General features: G+C 38.8%; 1 protein-coding gene across 2 annotated transcripts in view; it reads left to right on the top strand.

The window, feature by feature from the left end:
* The window catches only part of PCSK2 (proprotein convertase subtilisin/kexin type 2), a 416,285-nt gene that overhangs the window by 220,029 nt on the left and 178,624 nt on the right, over nt 1–17,632 (top strand). For both annotated transcript variants that reach the window (XM_006860627.1, XM_006860628.1), the window contains 2 exons: nt 10,247–10,360; nt 13,490–13,598. In XM_006860627.1, coding sequence (XP_006860689.1) covers nt 10,247–10,360; nt 13,490–13,598 — 223 coding nt within the window. The remainder of the gene's footprint in view (nt 1–10,246; nt 10,361–13,489; nt 13,599–17,632) is intronic.

Below are 17,632 nucleotides of genomic sequence, written 5' to 3' on the forward strand. Positions count from 1 at the left end.
CATTTCATTTTTGACAACTTCCAATTTTCCCAGATTCATAGTTTGTGCATTCTATGTTCCGATATGCAATGAATGTTTACAGCTATTTCTCTTCATTTTGAGTTGTGCCCTATCAGCAAATGAAGGTCCCACGAGCTTTTCTCCCACAGGCTTTACTCCATTTGCATCTTCACGGTCAACTCTACTTTGAGGAGGCAGCTCTTCCCCAGTCGCATTTTGAGTGACTTCCAACCTGAGGGGCTCATTTTCCGGCACTATATTTAACAGTGTTTCTCTGCTATTCATAAGGTTTAGTGACTAAATATTCTGAAGTAGTTCATCATTCTTTCTTCCTATTCTATCTTCATCTGGAAGCTCATCTGAAACCTGTCCACCGTGAGTGACTCTACTGGTATTTAAAGTACCATGGGCATAGCTTTCAGAGTCACAGCAACTTACAACCCACCATAGTATGACAAACTGACAGATGTTTGGTGATTATATCCTAACCACTGGACCAATAAATTACATCCATATAAATGGAGATAAGATTGAAGTTGTCAATGACTTCATTTTGCTTGGATCAACCATCAACACTCATGGAAGCAACAGTCAGGAAATCAAATGGCATATTGCATTGGGCAAATCTGCTGCAAAAGATCTCTTTAAAAAGTTCAAGAGAAAGATGTTTGAGGAACAAGGTCCACCTAAAGCAAGCCATGGTATTTTCAGTAACTTCATATGAATGTGAAAGTTGAATAGTGATTAAGGAAGACATTATAACAATTGATGTATTTGAATCATGGTGTTGGAGGAGATATTGAAATTACCATAGACTGTCAAAACAGCAAATAGCCAGAGTGCTCCTTGTAAGCTAGGATGGCCAGCCAGACTTTGTGTTTCATACTTTGGACATATTGTCGGGAGGGACCAATCACTAGAGAAGGAAATCATGTTTGGTAAAGTGGAGGGTCAAAGAAAGAGAGGAAGAATCCCAATAAGATGAATTGGCACAGTGCCAGCATCAATGGGCCCAAATGTAGCAACAATTGTGAGGTTGGTAAAATCCCTTAGCTTCAGGATCAGGCAGTGTTTCATTCTGTTGTGCATAGGGTCGCTATGAGTCGGTACTGAATCAATGGCACCTAACAGCTACAATTTGATAATGAATGTTTCTTCCTCATTGAATGGAATTTGACTCCTTTTCAAAAATTAGTTATACAAAGATGGATGGACTTATTTCTGGGTCCTCAATTCTAATCCATTGGTTTGTGTCTTTCATTGAGTCAGTACTAGGACTTTTTGATTTCTGTAGTTGTGTGACATAAACATACATATATTCCACGGCAGCCATAAGAACATAATGCACAGACTGCTGAGTTCAGGGACATGGCTGAAAAAGGACATCAGTTAGTGGTCTCTAAGATGCATCACCTGTTGATGCTGAAACTGAACTCCCCATAGCTCGCTGAATGTGCCAGTGAGGTGAGGTGGGGGAAACTGCTCAGGCAAGCAAAGGACAACTCTGACAGTAGACTGTGGATCTCCAACAGTCTTTTTAAACCTTCCTTAGACTACAAGATGGTGCAGGACATTTTGCTCAAACTTCCTTTATTGTTTCTTTCACTTGAGGTCACTATTGCATCATGGTTTCTTGCATTTTCTCTGCTAATTAAAAATTTTCACTTCTCAGAGGACTTGTGTATGTGCACATGTGTTGTTGTTGTTGTTAGGTTGGTTCCAACCCATAACAGCCTTATAGAACAAAACACTGCCCAATCCTGCATCCTCACAATTGTTCCTACGTTTGAGCCCATTGTTCCAGCCACTGTGCTAATATATCCATTGAGGTCTTCTTATCTTTCACTGACCCTCTACTTCATCAAGCATGCTATTCTTCCCCAGGGACTAGCCCATCCTGACAACCCATCCAAAGTATGAGAGACAAAGGCTCATCTTCCTTGATTCTAAGGAACATTATGGCTGTGCTTCTTTCAAGATGGATCTGTTGTTTTCTGGAAACCCATGTTATTTCTTAAACACCATAATTCAAATGCATCAATTCTTCACTTTTCCTTTTCTACTGTCTCTTTTCATATGCATATGATGTAATTGAAAACACCATGATTTGGTCTTCAAAATGACATCTTTGAAGAGATCTTTTACAGTAAATCTATTCAATGCAGTACATCATTTCATTTCCTGACTGCTTCTCCCATGAGTGTTGATTATGGATTCAAGTAAAATGAAGTCCTTTACAACTTCAGTCTTGTCTATTGTTGCTTATTGGTCCAGTTGTGAGAATTTTTGTTATCTTTATGTTCAAGTATGTTGTTGTTGTTGTTGTTAAGTGCCATAGAGTGGGTTCTGACTCATAATGACACTGTATAGGGTTTCTGCTGCTTTAAATCAAAGTCCTGGTGTGGCTCTGTAGGGTAAGCCCTGGACTACAAGGTCAGTTTGATGTTAATGAGTCTTCCTCTAATCCTGATTCCATATTTTCCTTCTGTAGTTCATCTTCTCAGATTATTTGCTCAGCATACAGATTGAATGAGCATGGTGAAAGGAAACAGCTCTGATGCACATCTTTCTTGATTTTTAACCATGCAGCATCCCATTGTTCTGTTTGAATGACTCCTTCTTAACACATATACAGGTTCCATATGACCACAATTTAATGTCCTATAATTTCCATTCTTCACAAGTTTATTATCCACACAGCTGAATACATTTGCCTAGTCAATAAACACAAATCCACATCTTGCTGGTGTTTTCAGATTTCAACCAAGATCTACCGGTATCCTCACTGATGGCCTCATTTCACATATCTTTTGAATCTGGCTTCAATTTCTGACAGTTCTTTATTAATATACTGCAACAACCATTTTTAAAATTATCTTCAGGAGAACTTTACTTGTGTATTTTATTAATGATATTGTTTCATAATTTCGGCATTCTGTTTGTTCACCTTCCTTTGGAATCAGCAGAAGATCTCTTCCAGTGGGTGGGCCAGATAACAGTCTTACAAATTTCTTGGCATATTTGAGCTAACACCTTTAGCAATGAATCAGTTTGTTCAAACATCTCAATTGATACTTAGTCAATTCCTTCCTGTTGTTGCTGTTGTTAAGTGTTGTCAAGTTGATTCCAGCCCATAGCAACCGTGTGTAGAGTTTCCAAGGAGCAGGCTAGTGAGTTTGAACCAGTGATCTTACAATCCAAACCAACTTTGCAATCAAGCACATTAACCCACAGAGCCACACCAGACTCTATTTCCTTCCTAAAACCTTGTTTTTCACCAATGCCTTCAGTGCAGCTTGAGCCTCTTCCTTCACTACCAAACTTCTCCTGAAATGATTAAACCTCAATTATTTTTGGTACAGAGGTTCTATATTCCTTCCATCTTCTTTTACCTTCTTTCATATTATAATTTGATCATAGAATGACCTCCCCGATCCTCTGAATTCCTACTTATAGTTTCGTTCTGTTCTGGAATCTTCCATTTGTCGATTACGTTCTGGGTGGTGCTGCCACACATGTCAATCTCTGGTTATTGTCTGTTCTTATTCTGGTTCTCAGTCCAAAGAAGTCCCTTTAGGATGTTTTAAAGTGCAGGGTTGGCTTTGGCAAAATGCCTTAGCTTCTGTTTATCCTGGAAAGTTTTTATTATACTGTCGTATTTGATTCACCACCACTCGTCTGTCAGTTTGTTGTACTGTGCCTGGAATGACAAATGGAAAAGGAATGCTGTTGCATTCATTGTTAAAAACAACATATCCAGATCACTCATGAGGTACAATGCTGTCTGTGATAGGATAATATCCATGCACCTACAGGGAATCCCAGTTAATACCACTGTTATTCAAATTTACACATGAACCACTAAATCCAGTGAGGATGAAATAGAAGAATTCTACCAACTTCTTTTATCTGAAATTAATCAAACATACAATCAAGATGTATTGATCATTACTGGTGACTGGAATGCAAAGGTTGGGAGCAAAGAGGAAGGATCAGTTGTGGAAAATATAACTTGGTGATAGAAATTATGCTGGGGCTCACACTACAGAATTCTGCAAAATCAATGATTTGTTCATTTCAAATACCTTCTTTAGACAGCATAAGAGATGAATATACACATGGACCTCACCAGATGGATTACATAGAAATCAAATTGACTACATCTGCAGAAAGAGATGATAGAAAGGCTCTATATCATCAGTGAAAACAAGGCCAGGGGCAGATTGTGAAACAGACCATCAATTACTCATATGCAAATTCAAACTGAAGCTGAGGGAAATGAAACAAGTCCATGAGACCCAAAATATGACCTGGAATGTATCCCACCTGAATTTAGAGATAATCTGAAGAACAGAATTGATACATTAAACACTAAAGACCAAAGACCAGAAGAGTTGTGGGATGACATCAAGAACATCATACAGGAAGAAAGCAAAAAGTCATTGAGAAGATAAGAAAGAAGGAAAAGGTCGAAATGGATGTTAGAAGAGACACTGAAACTTGCTCTCCAGCATAGAGATGTTAAAGCAAATGGAAGAAATGAGGAGGTCCAAGAGCTGAGGAGAAAATTTCAAAGATCAGCTCGAGGAGATAAAGCCAAATATTACAACAAAATGTGCAAAGATCTGGAATCAGAAAACCAAAAAGGAAGAACCCACTCAGCATTTTTCAAGCTGGGGAAATTGAAGAAAAAATTCAAGCCTTGACTTTTGTTATTGAAAGGTTCCCTGGGCAAATTATTGAATGCTGTAGAAAGCATCAAGAGTAGATGGAAGGAATAAACAGAGTCACTGTACCAAAAGGAAATGGTTAATGTTCAACCGTTTCAAGAGGTAGTATGTGATCAAGATCCAATGATACTGAAGGAGGAGATCCAAGGTACATTGAAGGAATTGTCAAAGAACAAGGCACCAGGAATTGATGGAATAAAAATTAAAATCTTTCAAGAAAGTGAGGTGGCACAGAAGGCACTCACTCATCTCTGCCAAGAAATTTAGAAGACAGCTATCTGGCCGACTAATTGGAAGAGATCCATATTTGTGCCCATTCCAAAGAGAGGTGGCCCGATGGAATGTGGAAATTGGACAATGTCTTTAATATCCATTGTGAGTAAAGTTTCACTAAAGGTAATACAGAAACAGCTGCAAGCCATTGCAGGAACTAGCAAGCAAGTTCTCTATGTACAGAGCCTCTGTACATAGACAGAGAACTGGAAGTACAGAGGCTCTGTACATAGACAGAGAACTTCCAGAGGTTCAAGCTGGATTCAGAAGAGGCCATGGAACGAGGGATATCATTGCTGATGTACAGTGGACTTTGGCTGAAAGCAGAGAATATCAGAAAGATATTTACCTATGCTTTATTGACTACACAAAGGCTTTCGATTGTGTGGATCATGACAAGCTATGAATAACATTGTAAAGTATCAGTATTCCAGAACACTTAATTGTGCTCATGAAGGATCTGTACATGAACTAAGAGGCAGTTGTTCAAACAGAACATGGGAACACTGGATGATTTTAAATTAAGAAATGTGTGCAACAGGGTTGTATTCTTTCACCATACTTATTCAACCTGTGTGCTGAGCAAATAATCCGAGAAGCTGGGTTATATAAAGAAAAACATGGCATCAGGATTGGAGGAAGACTCCTTAACAACCTGCCATATGCAGATGATACAACCTTGCTTGCTGAAAGTGAAGAGGACTTAAAACATTTATTGATGAAGATCAAAGAGCACAGCTTTCTATATGGATTACATCTCAATGTCAAGAAAACAAAAATCCTCACCACTGGACCAATAAACAACATTCTTATCAACAGAGAAAAGATTGAAGGTGTCAAGGGCTTCATTCATCTTGGATCAGCTATCAACCCTCATGGAAGCAGCAGTCAAGAAATCAAATGACATATTACATTAGGCAAATCTGCTGCACAAGACCTTTTTAAAGTGTTGAAGAGCAAAGATGTCAGCTTGAGGACTAAGGTGCACCTGACCCAAACCATGGTATTTTCAATAACCTCATATGCATGTGAAAGCTGGACAGTAAATAAGGAAGACCTTAGAAGAATTGACACATTTGAGTTTTGGTGTTGGAGAATAATGAAAGTGCCATGGGCTGCCAAAAGAACAAACAGATCCATATTGGAAGAAGTTCAGCCAGAGTGCTCCCTGGAGGCCAGGATGACCAAACTTCATCTCTCATACTTCGGACATATTGTCAGGAGGGACCAGTCGCTGGAGAAGCATATTATGTTTGGTAGGGTGGACAGTCAGAGTAAAAGAAGACCCCAATCAGATGGATTGACCAAGTGGCAGCATTGATGGACTCAAGCATGGCCACAATAGTGAGGTTCACCCAGGATCGGGCAGTGTTTTGTTCTGCTGTGCATAGGGTCGCTATGAGTCGGCACTGACTTAATGGCACTTAACAACAGTTTGATTCACAGCTTTGCTGGGTAAAGGATTCTTGGTTGGCAGGTGTTTTTGTTTTTGTTTTTTCTCACAGGGTTTTATATATATCTTCCCATTGCTTTCTTGCCTTCATGGTTTCTGATGAAAGATCAGAACTTAATATGATTTGCTTACCTTTGTATATAACACTTCACTTTTCCCTAGGGCTTTTAGGATTCTCTCCTTGTCTTTGATTTTGGAGAGTTTGATTATTATATGACTTGGTGATTTTCTTTGGGGGTCTATCCTTCCTGGGTTTCGTTAAGCTTCTTGAATGCTTATCTTTTCATTTTTCCAGATGTTAGGGAAATTTTCTTCCAGCAGCTCTTCAACTATCTACTCTGTGGACTTGTGTGATTCTTCCTGTTCCAGAATGCCAATCATTCTTAAGTCATTCCTCTTCATGTTGTCCAAGATGAATCTTAGACTTCCTTCAGATGTTTTCATCCTTGTTTTTCTTGCTCTCCTATCTTAGCAGTATTGAGAGATTTGTCTTCCAGCTTGCTAGTTCTGGCTTCCATCTCTTCAATTCTATTCCTTTGCCATTTCAGTGTATTGTCCATTTCTGATATTTTATTATTAATCATTTGGACCTCTTTTTGCAGGTTTGAATTGTTTCCAATGCTATTTCTATCTTATTTGACTGTTCCTGTAGTGCTTTCCTGACTTCTTCCTTATTTTTCTCAAACTCTCTGTGGAGTGTTTGAATGCATCTCAGTATCATTTTTCCAAATTCTTTCTCAGCCATTTCCAAAGCCTGCCCTTTTTCCAATGTGATATCTTGGTCTACCTCCTGCTCATTTGTCTCAGTCACTCTATATTGTTTCTAGACATGTGCAGATATGGTCAGCTGTTTCTTGGGCTTTTTCAATAGTTAGTTGTGATTATTTCAATAATTAGATGAATGTATGTTGATGTTTTATTATGCTTTCTGATTGCTTCCAGGTAAATGTGATCAGAAGATGCCTTCCCTTTTCAGTTATTTTTATTACTCAGTTCAGAGTAACTGTCGCAGGTGTTAGCTGTCCAACTGGTGTATAGCTTCGATGGTGGGATTTTATAGGATGTGATTGTAGCTTGACTGTATGACCGTAATTGCTGTTACTTCTTGGGTAATGTAAGGAGAGAAAGAACTCCTTAAAGGTAAAGAGGGGGGAAAAAACAAAACAGCAGTAGCAAAAACACCAGACTGGATACTATAGTCTATAATCACAAGAAAGAGAAAAAAAATCTGTACCAATATATGAGCATGACTTAAACGTCCCTCTCTCAGCTTCCTGCCTTCAAGGCCTCCTGAGAAATTTTAAGATGTCACTCTTGGTCCTTATGTCATAACTCAGGATTTAATTTTCAGCTTGTTTCCTTTTTAGTCTGTCTCTCTCCCACTCCACACCCTCTGTTCAGGCCTTTTTCCTAGTGATTAACAGATCAGGGCTGGCTGTACCTATTTTGCAGTGCCATTTGGTTTTAAGCAGAACCTTTCCCCTTCTTAGATTCTGCTGAGCAGATCTGTGTACATGTATAGTAGAACCCTTTGGTGGTGGAGGGGTGCCCCCTAACTCAGGCACCCCCTCTAATTACCAGAATGGAGGTTCGCAGACAGCAACAGACCAACATACAGTGAAAAAAATAATAATAATAATGTCTACACTTTTATTTCTGAGGATAAGTCAGATGTCTGTGGTGGGAGCACTGCTCTGATTCTTCATCCACTCTGTCACACCCAAGATGGCCTCTCTGGGAGCCACTGAGACTGACCGATCAGAAAACACCAGTTGTCTTTCTTCTGCTACAAATTCCACTGGTTGTAAACCTTCAAACTTTCTAAATATTCCTTTACATGTAGTTCAGAGTTCTGGGACCGTCCCCTGATACTGCTTCACCCAGTATTTTGTGTTATTGCTGGCAGAGGTCTGCACCACACTTTTCCCTAATCTATCTATAAACCCTGCCTCTTTCCATCTTCTTTTGATGCTTCCTGCATTGTTCAATATTTTGCTCATAGAAACCTTCAGTGTTTCAAATTGAGACTCGAATTTTTCTTCAGTTCTTTCAGTTGAGAAATGTCAAATGTGTTCTTCCCTTTGGCTTCCTAATTCTAAATCTTTGCACATTTCATTATAATACTTAACTTTGTACAGAAAAATATTTATGTATATGTGAGCCATAATTTATCTCCATTTGATAGATATTGACTATATACTTATCTGTCACATTACAGTTATTTCACTATTTCTTCTGGGGAAATTTTTTGAACTCTGTGCTACAGTGAAGTTCTTTGCTAGAATACCTCAGAAGAACTCACAGAACAAAATTCATACACTTAACATTTCTTTTCTGCATGTATTGGGTTTCTGGTAGAGTCTAAATGTTTCCAGAAAATGAGTTCCAGACCTTCTTGTGTTTCGGTAGAACAAAGAACTGAAAAACTGTGTTTTCACAATGCCCCTCCACATTCCAGGATACCAAAGAACTGGAGGGTTTGGAGTCACATCTGAGATCTCGTCATTCTTTCCTTCTGCTATCACTTGATGTGGTCCCTGTCGTCTTACTCTCATCCCATATCAATTAGAATTCTCAATTGCAAGCAACCGACATTGTTTCTGTGTCAATTAAGCCAAAGATAATTTACTAGAAAGATATCATAAGCTCACAGTTTATGTAGGGTTTGAAAAATTAGTCTTGGAATGCTGCAGAGTTAGGTATCAGGAACTACAACAAGGATATTTTTCAGGGAGAGTCTGCAGAATGAACCCCAGAGAAAAGGAGCCCACAAAGTTTCCTGATGCCCATTCATCATTTCCTCAAGATTCAAAATCCTGGAAGAGAGCTACTCATTGTGGCACCCTCTGCCTGAATCAGGAAGTTCTCAGTTCACTTACAGAAGGGAGTGCTCAGAATTCCACTCTCATCAACACCAAACCCAGTGAAAGGAAGACCACCCCCCAAATACATTCTGGAGATTTGAGGAAGGGAGAGATGAATGTTGAGCAGAAAAACGTAATTTTTAAAATGATAATAGATATCTAATACATACCTCCTTTTATACCTTTGTATAGTCCTTGAGTTTATAGATGTTCAGAGACCAGTCGCCACTACTGGGTGATCAATTTGTTATCACCTCAAATCTAAGTGTCTGACTGAGACAAAGTCTAGCAATTGGCAAGAGCTTGCTGAAACAAATTTAGCTAGTAAATTTCATCTCTATCCAAGAGTTTAAAATTCCAAAGATAATGAGTTTGCTAGGATCACAGCATCCATCACTTCTCTTCCAAGGTCCTTCCCTCACTTACATTCTAGATCTTTGCTATAGGACTTACTGGTTCGCTAGGCAGTTTGGGGGCTTATCCCTAAATCTGATAGTGCAGAGCTGTCAGTAAATGTGATGCCTGGGAAACATTCCAGGAAAATCATCACTGCAGTGTTCATGTTCTTCCTCCCTGCACCCACCACCAATCTCCTGTCTTCTGTATACATATCCCACTGTGTTATTTCATTTCATGCAATGACCTCTACCACCGTATCCTCCCTGAGAATGATTTCCTCCATCCAATTCTTATTTTAAGAAAACTCAGTTTGAGCCAATAACAAGGCTTGTTTATTCAACACAAGCATACATGAAAGTCCTTGGAAAGCAATCATAAAATGCGAGTGTACGTGAGATGAACTTGGCTAATACTAAGAGAAAAACAACAATATTATATACAAATGAAATTTGAATTTGTGAAAGCAAATTCAAGAAGAAAGATATTCAGGTTAATTTTCAGATAATGTAATAGTATCTTAATTCCAGGTTAAGATGGCCTTGCAGCAGGAAGGATTTGACCGAAAAAAGCGAGGTTATAGAGACATCAATGAAATCGACATCAACATGAATGATCCTCTTTTTACAAAGCAATGGTATCTGGTAAGTGTTTCTGTGTTATTTTGAGCTTTTCTCATCTTGAGACTTTTCATAAAAAGAAATATTTCTAGTTCTTCATTGTTGTTGTTGTTAAGTGCCATCGAGTCGGTTCCGACCCATAGCGACCCTGTACAGGGTTTCCGAGGGTGTAAATCTTTACGGGAGTAGAAAGCCTCATCTTTCTCCCGCGGAGCGGCTGGTAGTTTCGAACCGCTGACCTTAAGGTTCACAGCCCGATTCATAACCACTACGCTACCAGAGTAATAAGTAAATGAAAGAGGAGGAACAAGGCTGAGAAGAAGGTTCTTCATTAAGCATGGAATATTAGCCAGCATCCAACTCTGTGAACTTCTCTGCCTCCTCTGACATGTATTTGTTGGCATCTCATTATCTAAGCTATGTTCTTTGTTGTTGTGTTGTTTTGTGCCATTGAGTCAGTTCCGACTCATATCAACCCTGTATAGGGTTTCCAGGCTGTAAATCTTTGCAGGAGTAGAAAGCCACATCTTTCTCCCACAGAGTAGCTAGTGGGCTTGAACTGCCAACCTGTGGTTCACAGTACAGTATGTATCCTTCAGAGCCTTTCTTAAGGAACTGCTAAATAATTGTGATCTCCCAGGGTCAAAGTGTGAACCAACAACTGATAAGATTCTCCTGTTGTTGCTGTTAAGTGCCATCAAGTCGGTTATCTCCCATAGCGATTCTGTATAGGGTTTCTGAGGAGCTGGTGGTGAAACTTGAACCATCGGCATTGCACCTCAAGCCAATTCACAATTATTAAGCGCCATAGAGTCAGTTCCAACTCATAGCGACCCTTAGCCTCAAAGAAAATTAACATACTAAGAGAATGAAAATCCAAGAAGAACATGGACACATTAAAGCTATGAGGAAACTCATAAGAAAGAACACAAAAATCATGAACTCAACAAAGGAAGACACACAGAACAAAGAAGCAGCAACACCACAAAAAAACAAACATAATGACCACAATTAATCAATACCTAACAATAATTACACTGAATGTAAGTGGATTAAATGCACCAACTCATAGCAAACCTACGTAGGGTTTCTGAGAGTTTACATTTTTGCAGGAGCAGAAAGACCCAGCTTTCTCCATGGGAGAAAGAGGCTTGAGCCACAGGCCTTGTGGTTCACAGTGCAGTGCTTATTGTATGGAGCCACTGTGCTCCCTCCAATTCACAATAAAGAGTCTAAAAGGAAAAAAAAAAAAAAAAAAAAGCTAGATAGATTTGTTACAGCAACAACCGCCAAATCGCAATGGCTTAACTAAACTGAAACTTACTTCTCACTCATGCTACACATTCCAAACCCACGACTTTGAGTCAATTACAACTCATAATGGCCATATATGTGGGACAAAATTGAATTGCTCCCTACCTTTTCTAAGACTGTGGATCTTTATGGAAGCAGAAAGTCTTGTCTTTCTCCAGCAGAGTTGCTGGTGGTTTGAACCACTAACCTTTAGGTTAGCAGTCCAACGCTCCACCCACTATGCCATCAAAACTCCTTGTTACATACCCAGTGCTTCATAATCTTCATGGACTCAGGCTGCAAGAGGCTCTAACTCAGTTCCATCCTAACACTTGCATTTATCATGCATCAGAAAAGGAAAAGGACAAACTGCACACTATTCTTAAAACTTCCACATAGATGAGTCAGATGGCACATAAACTCACATCTTATTGGCCAAAGCCAGTCACATGGTCATTCTAATTTCAAAAGATAGGGAGGTGTCATATTAACATGTTCAGATGGAAAATCATAATTTCTATAAAGAACACTAATTACAGTCACAAAATGTTTTAGCTAATATCACAACAGCCATGGGTCCCTGTAGGATTTTGTCAATATACGCTCTGACTCCATTATTTTCTTTACAACCGATCTTTCAAAAAATTTGCCAGAACAAGGGGTGTAAGAAGAAGGTAGTAAACATATTTACTTGGAGTTTTCTTTTTTCCTTTTCATTTATTTTTTTGAGGGGTGATTCATTTTTCTTCATTAGCACATGCACTAAAGGTAACCCAACTTTTTCTTTTTCTTTTTTTTTTTTTTATGTTTTTATTGTGAATTGAGTGATAGTTCACATGGGAGAACATCAGCTTTACGTTCAGTCTGTTGTATTTCATTTCATTGCAATGATTACAAATTATAATCCCCTCCGTGCATTATAATTCAACAGCATTTTACTTCCATTCCCTTTGGGGTTTTTTTGTTGTTGTAGTTTTTAGATGTACATCGAAGCACTCAGGAATATATAACCATTCAAACAACCAAAGGATACACCCCACAAGCCTGCCCTCCAGCAATCAACACACAGCCCCTCTCCCTCCCTGAGTCCAGAGTCCAGCCACTCCATCTCTCCACATCATTGTCTCTGCCTCCATCTTGGGCATCACTGCTTTTTCTGGATAGGGTCCTGCACTTCGTTCTTCTCCCTTGATGGTCCCAGGGTCCTCTGTTCCTGGACTGCAAGATCAACCACTCTACTTCTTTTGTTATAAAACGTCTACCTTTACATTTGCAATACTCACAGGCAGTCCTGATAGCACTACTGTACCACAAGAGTCTTAGCCCCATCTCCTTTCACCAGACCTGTCCACTCTTTTTTCCATGAAGCATAACAGTTTAGAACAAGGCTTGGAGGTAGTGCTGAAATTACAGAGGGGAATGAGATGTGCTCCCTCCTGTGAAAGATATTATTATTTAGTGGCTATACCATCTTCAAATAAGACTAATCTAAGAGAATATATAAAATATGAGGCATAAGAAAAGATGTAGACAAGTATTTAATTTAAATAGGAGAGGCTTTCTTACAACCCATCTTTCAGAAAATTTTTATACAGGAGTTTTAAAACATCACTCTCGTTGTAAGAGATCAGTGAAGGATTTGAAACTGTGTTTTCAAATTTATATAAAATAGAAAATAGCAATTGTTTATATTTTTTTAAAATGGGGCGAGAAGGCTGAAGGAGTAGGTGAGGACACTGTTTCATGGAGGATATTTCCTTTTACCTTAATCACACTGCAGTACAGGTCAAGCAAACACTTTATACAGTGCTTTACAACCCCTAATTAATAAGAATCTCTGCTTGAAATTTTCTGTATCAGATCAACACTGGGCAAGCTGATGGCACTCCTGGACTTGACTTGAATGTGGCAGAAGCTTGGGAGCTGGGTTACACAGGGAAAGGTGTCACCATTGGAATCATGGATGATGGTGAGTATGTTGAAGCCCTGACATTATTTGGAAATAAGTGTATCTTTGCATGCCTTCAGACTATAAAGAAGTCATTGATTGAAAGGTGCTGTTTTGTTTTGTTGTGTGCCGTTGAGTTAGTTCTGACTCATAGCAAACCTATTTTTGAGGAGCAACTAGTGGGTTTGAACCACCGATCCTGTGGTTAGTAGTCCAGTGTTTATCCTACAGAGTCACACCAGGACCCCTAAAAGATGCTAATCAGAGAAAAATGGCCAGGTGCTGGGCCATATTGTCAAGTTACTCTGTAGCCAAATCTCTACCATGCTCCTAATAGTTCTTAAACTTGATTATTACCTTAATAAGGATTTGTTGAATTAATAAATTAAAAAGTAAACAAATAAGCAAATAAATCTTTTGTCTGTTACTGAACTCTATTTTTCTATTGGGCCACTTACTTGTATGAGGAGGCTTCAAACGGTTAATAGAAAAGTTTCATTATCTGTTAATGCCATTTTCCACAAACTTTTGAAACTCTCCCACCCCCATAGTTTATCTTCAAATGTCTTCTAAATCTATCAAACTTACCATCTACTTCTCTACATGTGCACTGTCCCACATAATAGCAACTAACCATATGTGGCTAAAATTTAAATGTATTAGCATGAAATAAAACTAAATATTCAGTTCCTCAATCACAGTAGCCTTATTTCAAACCCTCAATAGATACATGAATTTGGTATTTCCATCATGGCAGAAAGTTCCATTAGACAGACTGTGGCTCTCCATCAGTGAGATGGATTTTTACTAACAAGATTGGAGTTTAGGGAAATTTTGTCCTTATTGTTACTTTCATAATGAACCCTTGTAAAGCAGTCTTTGATAAAACCTTTTATTACATATGCCCCTGATAATGTGTTATTCTATTATGTATGTCCACCAGTCAACAATTTGTCAGAGATTTATTTTTTGTAGTTTATAATAGAAAATTCAATAAATTTGCTGCACTGGTGTTTTGCCAATGGCACATGTCCTTGGTTCTGCCAAGATTCTGGAGAATCTCCACCAAGTAGTCATTTTATTCATGTTGGGCCACAACCTAACATCAGCCATCTGGGTCCTCCAGTAAAAACTCCTCTGTGCATTATTGTTCCAATTACATATAAAGACAGTACAGAGATGAAACAATGGAACCTTTTCTTTCTAAAGATCCTCAGAGAGCATTATGTTCTCTACAACAAGTCTTTGAAACTGAGTTAATGGGAAAAGCAAAGGGAGTCAGTGCATAAAATTAGTGTTATATGTACGTAGGTGGGTTCATTAAATAGCCACATGAAAACAATACCTTGATGTTTTCTATGTGTGAGACAATGGTGTAGAAGAAAGAGAGCACTGCACAGGAGAAGGGATGTATTGGTATCAAGCACTTATATATTTTTCTTCTCTCCTAATGGTATGACTTGGAAACCTTTCCAAAGTGGTTGAGGCCAGCTCACTCAAGAGAAGATGCATCTAGGTTTGGGGGGAACCTGGCTAGGATATATTGTGTTGTCCATTTGTAACAGCATATTTACTGGGACTTCTCCTGCTGGTACCACAGAAGCCACCCAAAGTTGTACTATATTGCCAACAAACATGTTCAATGCTCTTATGAAACCTCCAACAGGGCTATCCATGCCCATTTTGGAATTCTTTAAACTGTAGCCTCTTGACTATTTAATCATCCCTTTCAAATATAAGAAAGGAGAGGGGAAATGCCTGCATCTATTTCATATGCCCTTGTCTTGAGAAGTCAAGCTGTTTAGAGAGTCCCAGCAGATTTCTTTTTGATCTTTATTTCTTCTGTTGATTGTTGCCTTTCAGTATCTCCTAAAAGTGGGCCCTCTGATTCCCCTCCACCCATTATAACTCCTGACTTCTCCATTGTTTGGTCCTCTATGGCTGCAGAATTTACTGCTGCAGAACAAACCACCCCAAAATGTCATGACTTATGTACACAATCTTACTATCCCTCTGCCATTTCAGTGGGATGGCCAGTTGGTCAAGTCCTTTGGACTTTCTATATGGTTGGAATTGGAAGATAACTGGGCTGGTGTTAACTAGAGAGTAAACTAAATAGCTGAAATGATTTGACTTTCCTTCTTCTCCCTGGGGCTCCAGGGCCACTCCTCTTTATGTGGGTCATCTAGGTGGTCTCTCAAGCAAGGTAGCTAGATATTTTTTTTTTACAGGGCTCCTCAGGACTTTTAAGAGTGGGCATTCCAAGAGAGAAAGCACAAATGCTGCTAGTCTTCTTAAAGACTGATCCTGGAATGGGCAAGCATTACTTCTATGGAACACATGGTCACAGGGCCAGTCCAGATTCTAGGAAAGGGGAAATAGACTCTGCCCCCAGATGAAGAAAGTGGCAAAGGATTTGTGGCCATCATTAATTCATGCTTATCCAATGAGACTCTCCAGAAATGAAGAAAAGAATGACCACAAAGCTATTCTTCAAACCACTGTTTAGTAGACATTTGAACACATTTGGGATAAGAGTGTTCGCCCATGCAACAAGGACAAGATCAGATGCTCAGCAGCCTCTGGTCATGTATTTAGCTGGACTGCAATCATCTGAAGACTCCACTAGGGTTGATCTCCCAGATGGTCCAGTCCCATGGCTGGTACTGGCTGCCACTAGAGCTCAGCTGAGACTGTCAAATAGAGTGCTTACACATGGCTTCTTATAGTGGGACAGATGGATTCTTTCAGTGTAAGCATCCTAAGAGAGCCAAGTGGGAGATGTGTGGCCTTTTCTGTCATAACTTAGAAGTTATGAGATGCAGTTCCATTGCATTCTATTGGTTGGAGCAGTCATGGGCCCTCCCAGATTCATAAGAAGGGAACAGACTTGTGTCTATTTCTCAGTGGGACATATGGCATTATCACATGGTAGAAGACTATATGGAATGGGAGACAGTGTACAGCCATCTTTGAAAAACACAATCTGTCTGTTGAGGCTATCACTCATCAGCAAACAATTCAGTGGTGGATGGTACAATGGGCTAACTGACTTGGGGTAGGGCCAAGGTTCTGAGATGTTACATCTTTCAACTGAACTACTAACATTCTAACTATAAGCATACGCTCTTTAGTAAACTCTGTGAGGTCTCCAGAACTAATGGGGCATCCTGGAATTTTAGTTATCATAATTCAATTTTCTGGAAAGGTTCAAACTTTTCAGAAATAGGATACTAATGATTTATAAATATAGCCAATTATTTGTCATTACATATATCACATTGTATCCTGATTGACTACTTATGAGTAAGTCCCCTCTATACACTTTAACCATAAATAATTGCATAGCTCAGACTGTGACTTCATTTTCTATGTTATTCCAGTATGTGCACAATGCCTGGTATCCACTAATGAAAGTGAGCAAATGCATATAAAATAAGAATGGCACAAGAATTTTAAATAATTCAGTTGATTAAAAAATATTTTAATATAATCATTTAGGAAAAATATTAAAGTATTACTTAAAAGTCAGATTATTAATTTAATTCTTTAATTTCGATTATTTGTTCTGAATCATGTCTACCTTTGTAGAGCTGTAAATAATCTTTTCTTTCTCTGACAAACTCTGTATCTTTTATAAATTAGCAAAAGTCTTCCCTTTAACCAAATTAAAATACTTTATCATAATTATGCTAAATTTATCTTGTTTAGTATCTAATTTTCTTTGAACCTCAAATTAGAGCCTTGCTTGAATGTTTTCCCTTCACAGGGAAGATATTACTCTTTCTCAGAACTTTTTTTTTCCTAACAAACAGAACATGGAGGTATGGTTTAAAACTTGACTTCCTGTTATAAAATAGCATAGTTGCTCTGTGTGTGTATGTGACTTTTTTAAACTTACCTATTTAAAAAAATATAAACAACCAGCTGTTCAGTGGGGGAAAGATGAGGCTTTCTGCTCCCATAAAGATTTACAGCCTAGGAACCCTGTACAGGGTTACTATGAGTCGGAACCAACTCCACGGCACATAACAACGACAACAACAATATGTAAT

This window comes from Chrysochloris asiatica, unplaced genomic scaffold, assembly GCF_000296735.1.
Source record: "Chrysochloris asiatica unplaced genomic scaffold, ChrAsi1.0 scaffold00039, whole genome shotgun sequence".
In the NCBI taxonomy this organism is placed as follows: Eukaryota; Metazoa; Chordata; class Mammalia; order Afrosoricida; family Chrysochloridae; genus Chrysochloris; species Chrysochloris asiatica.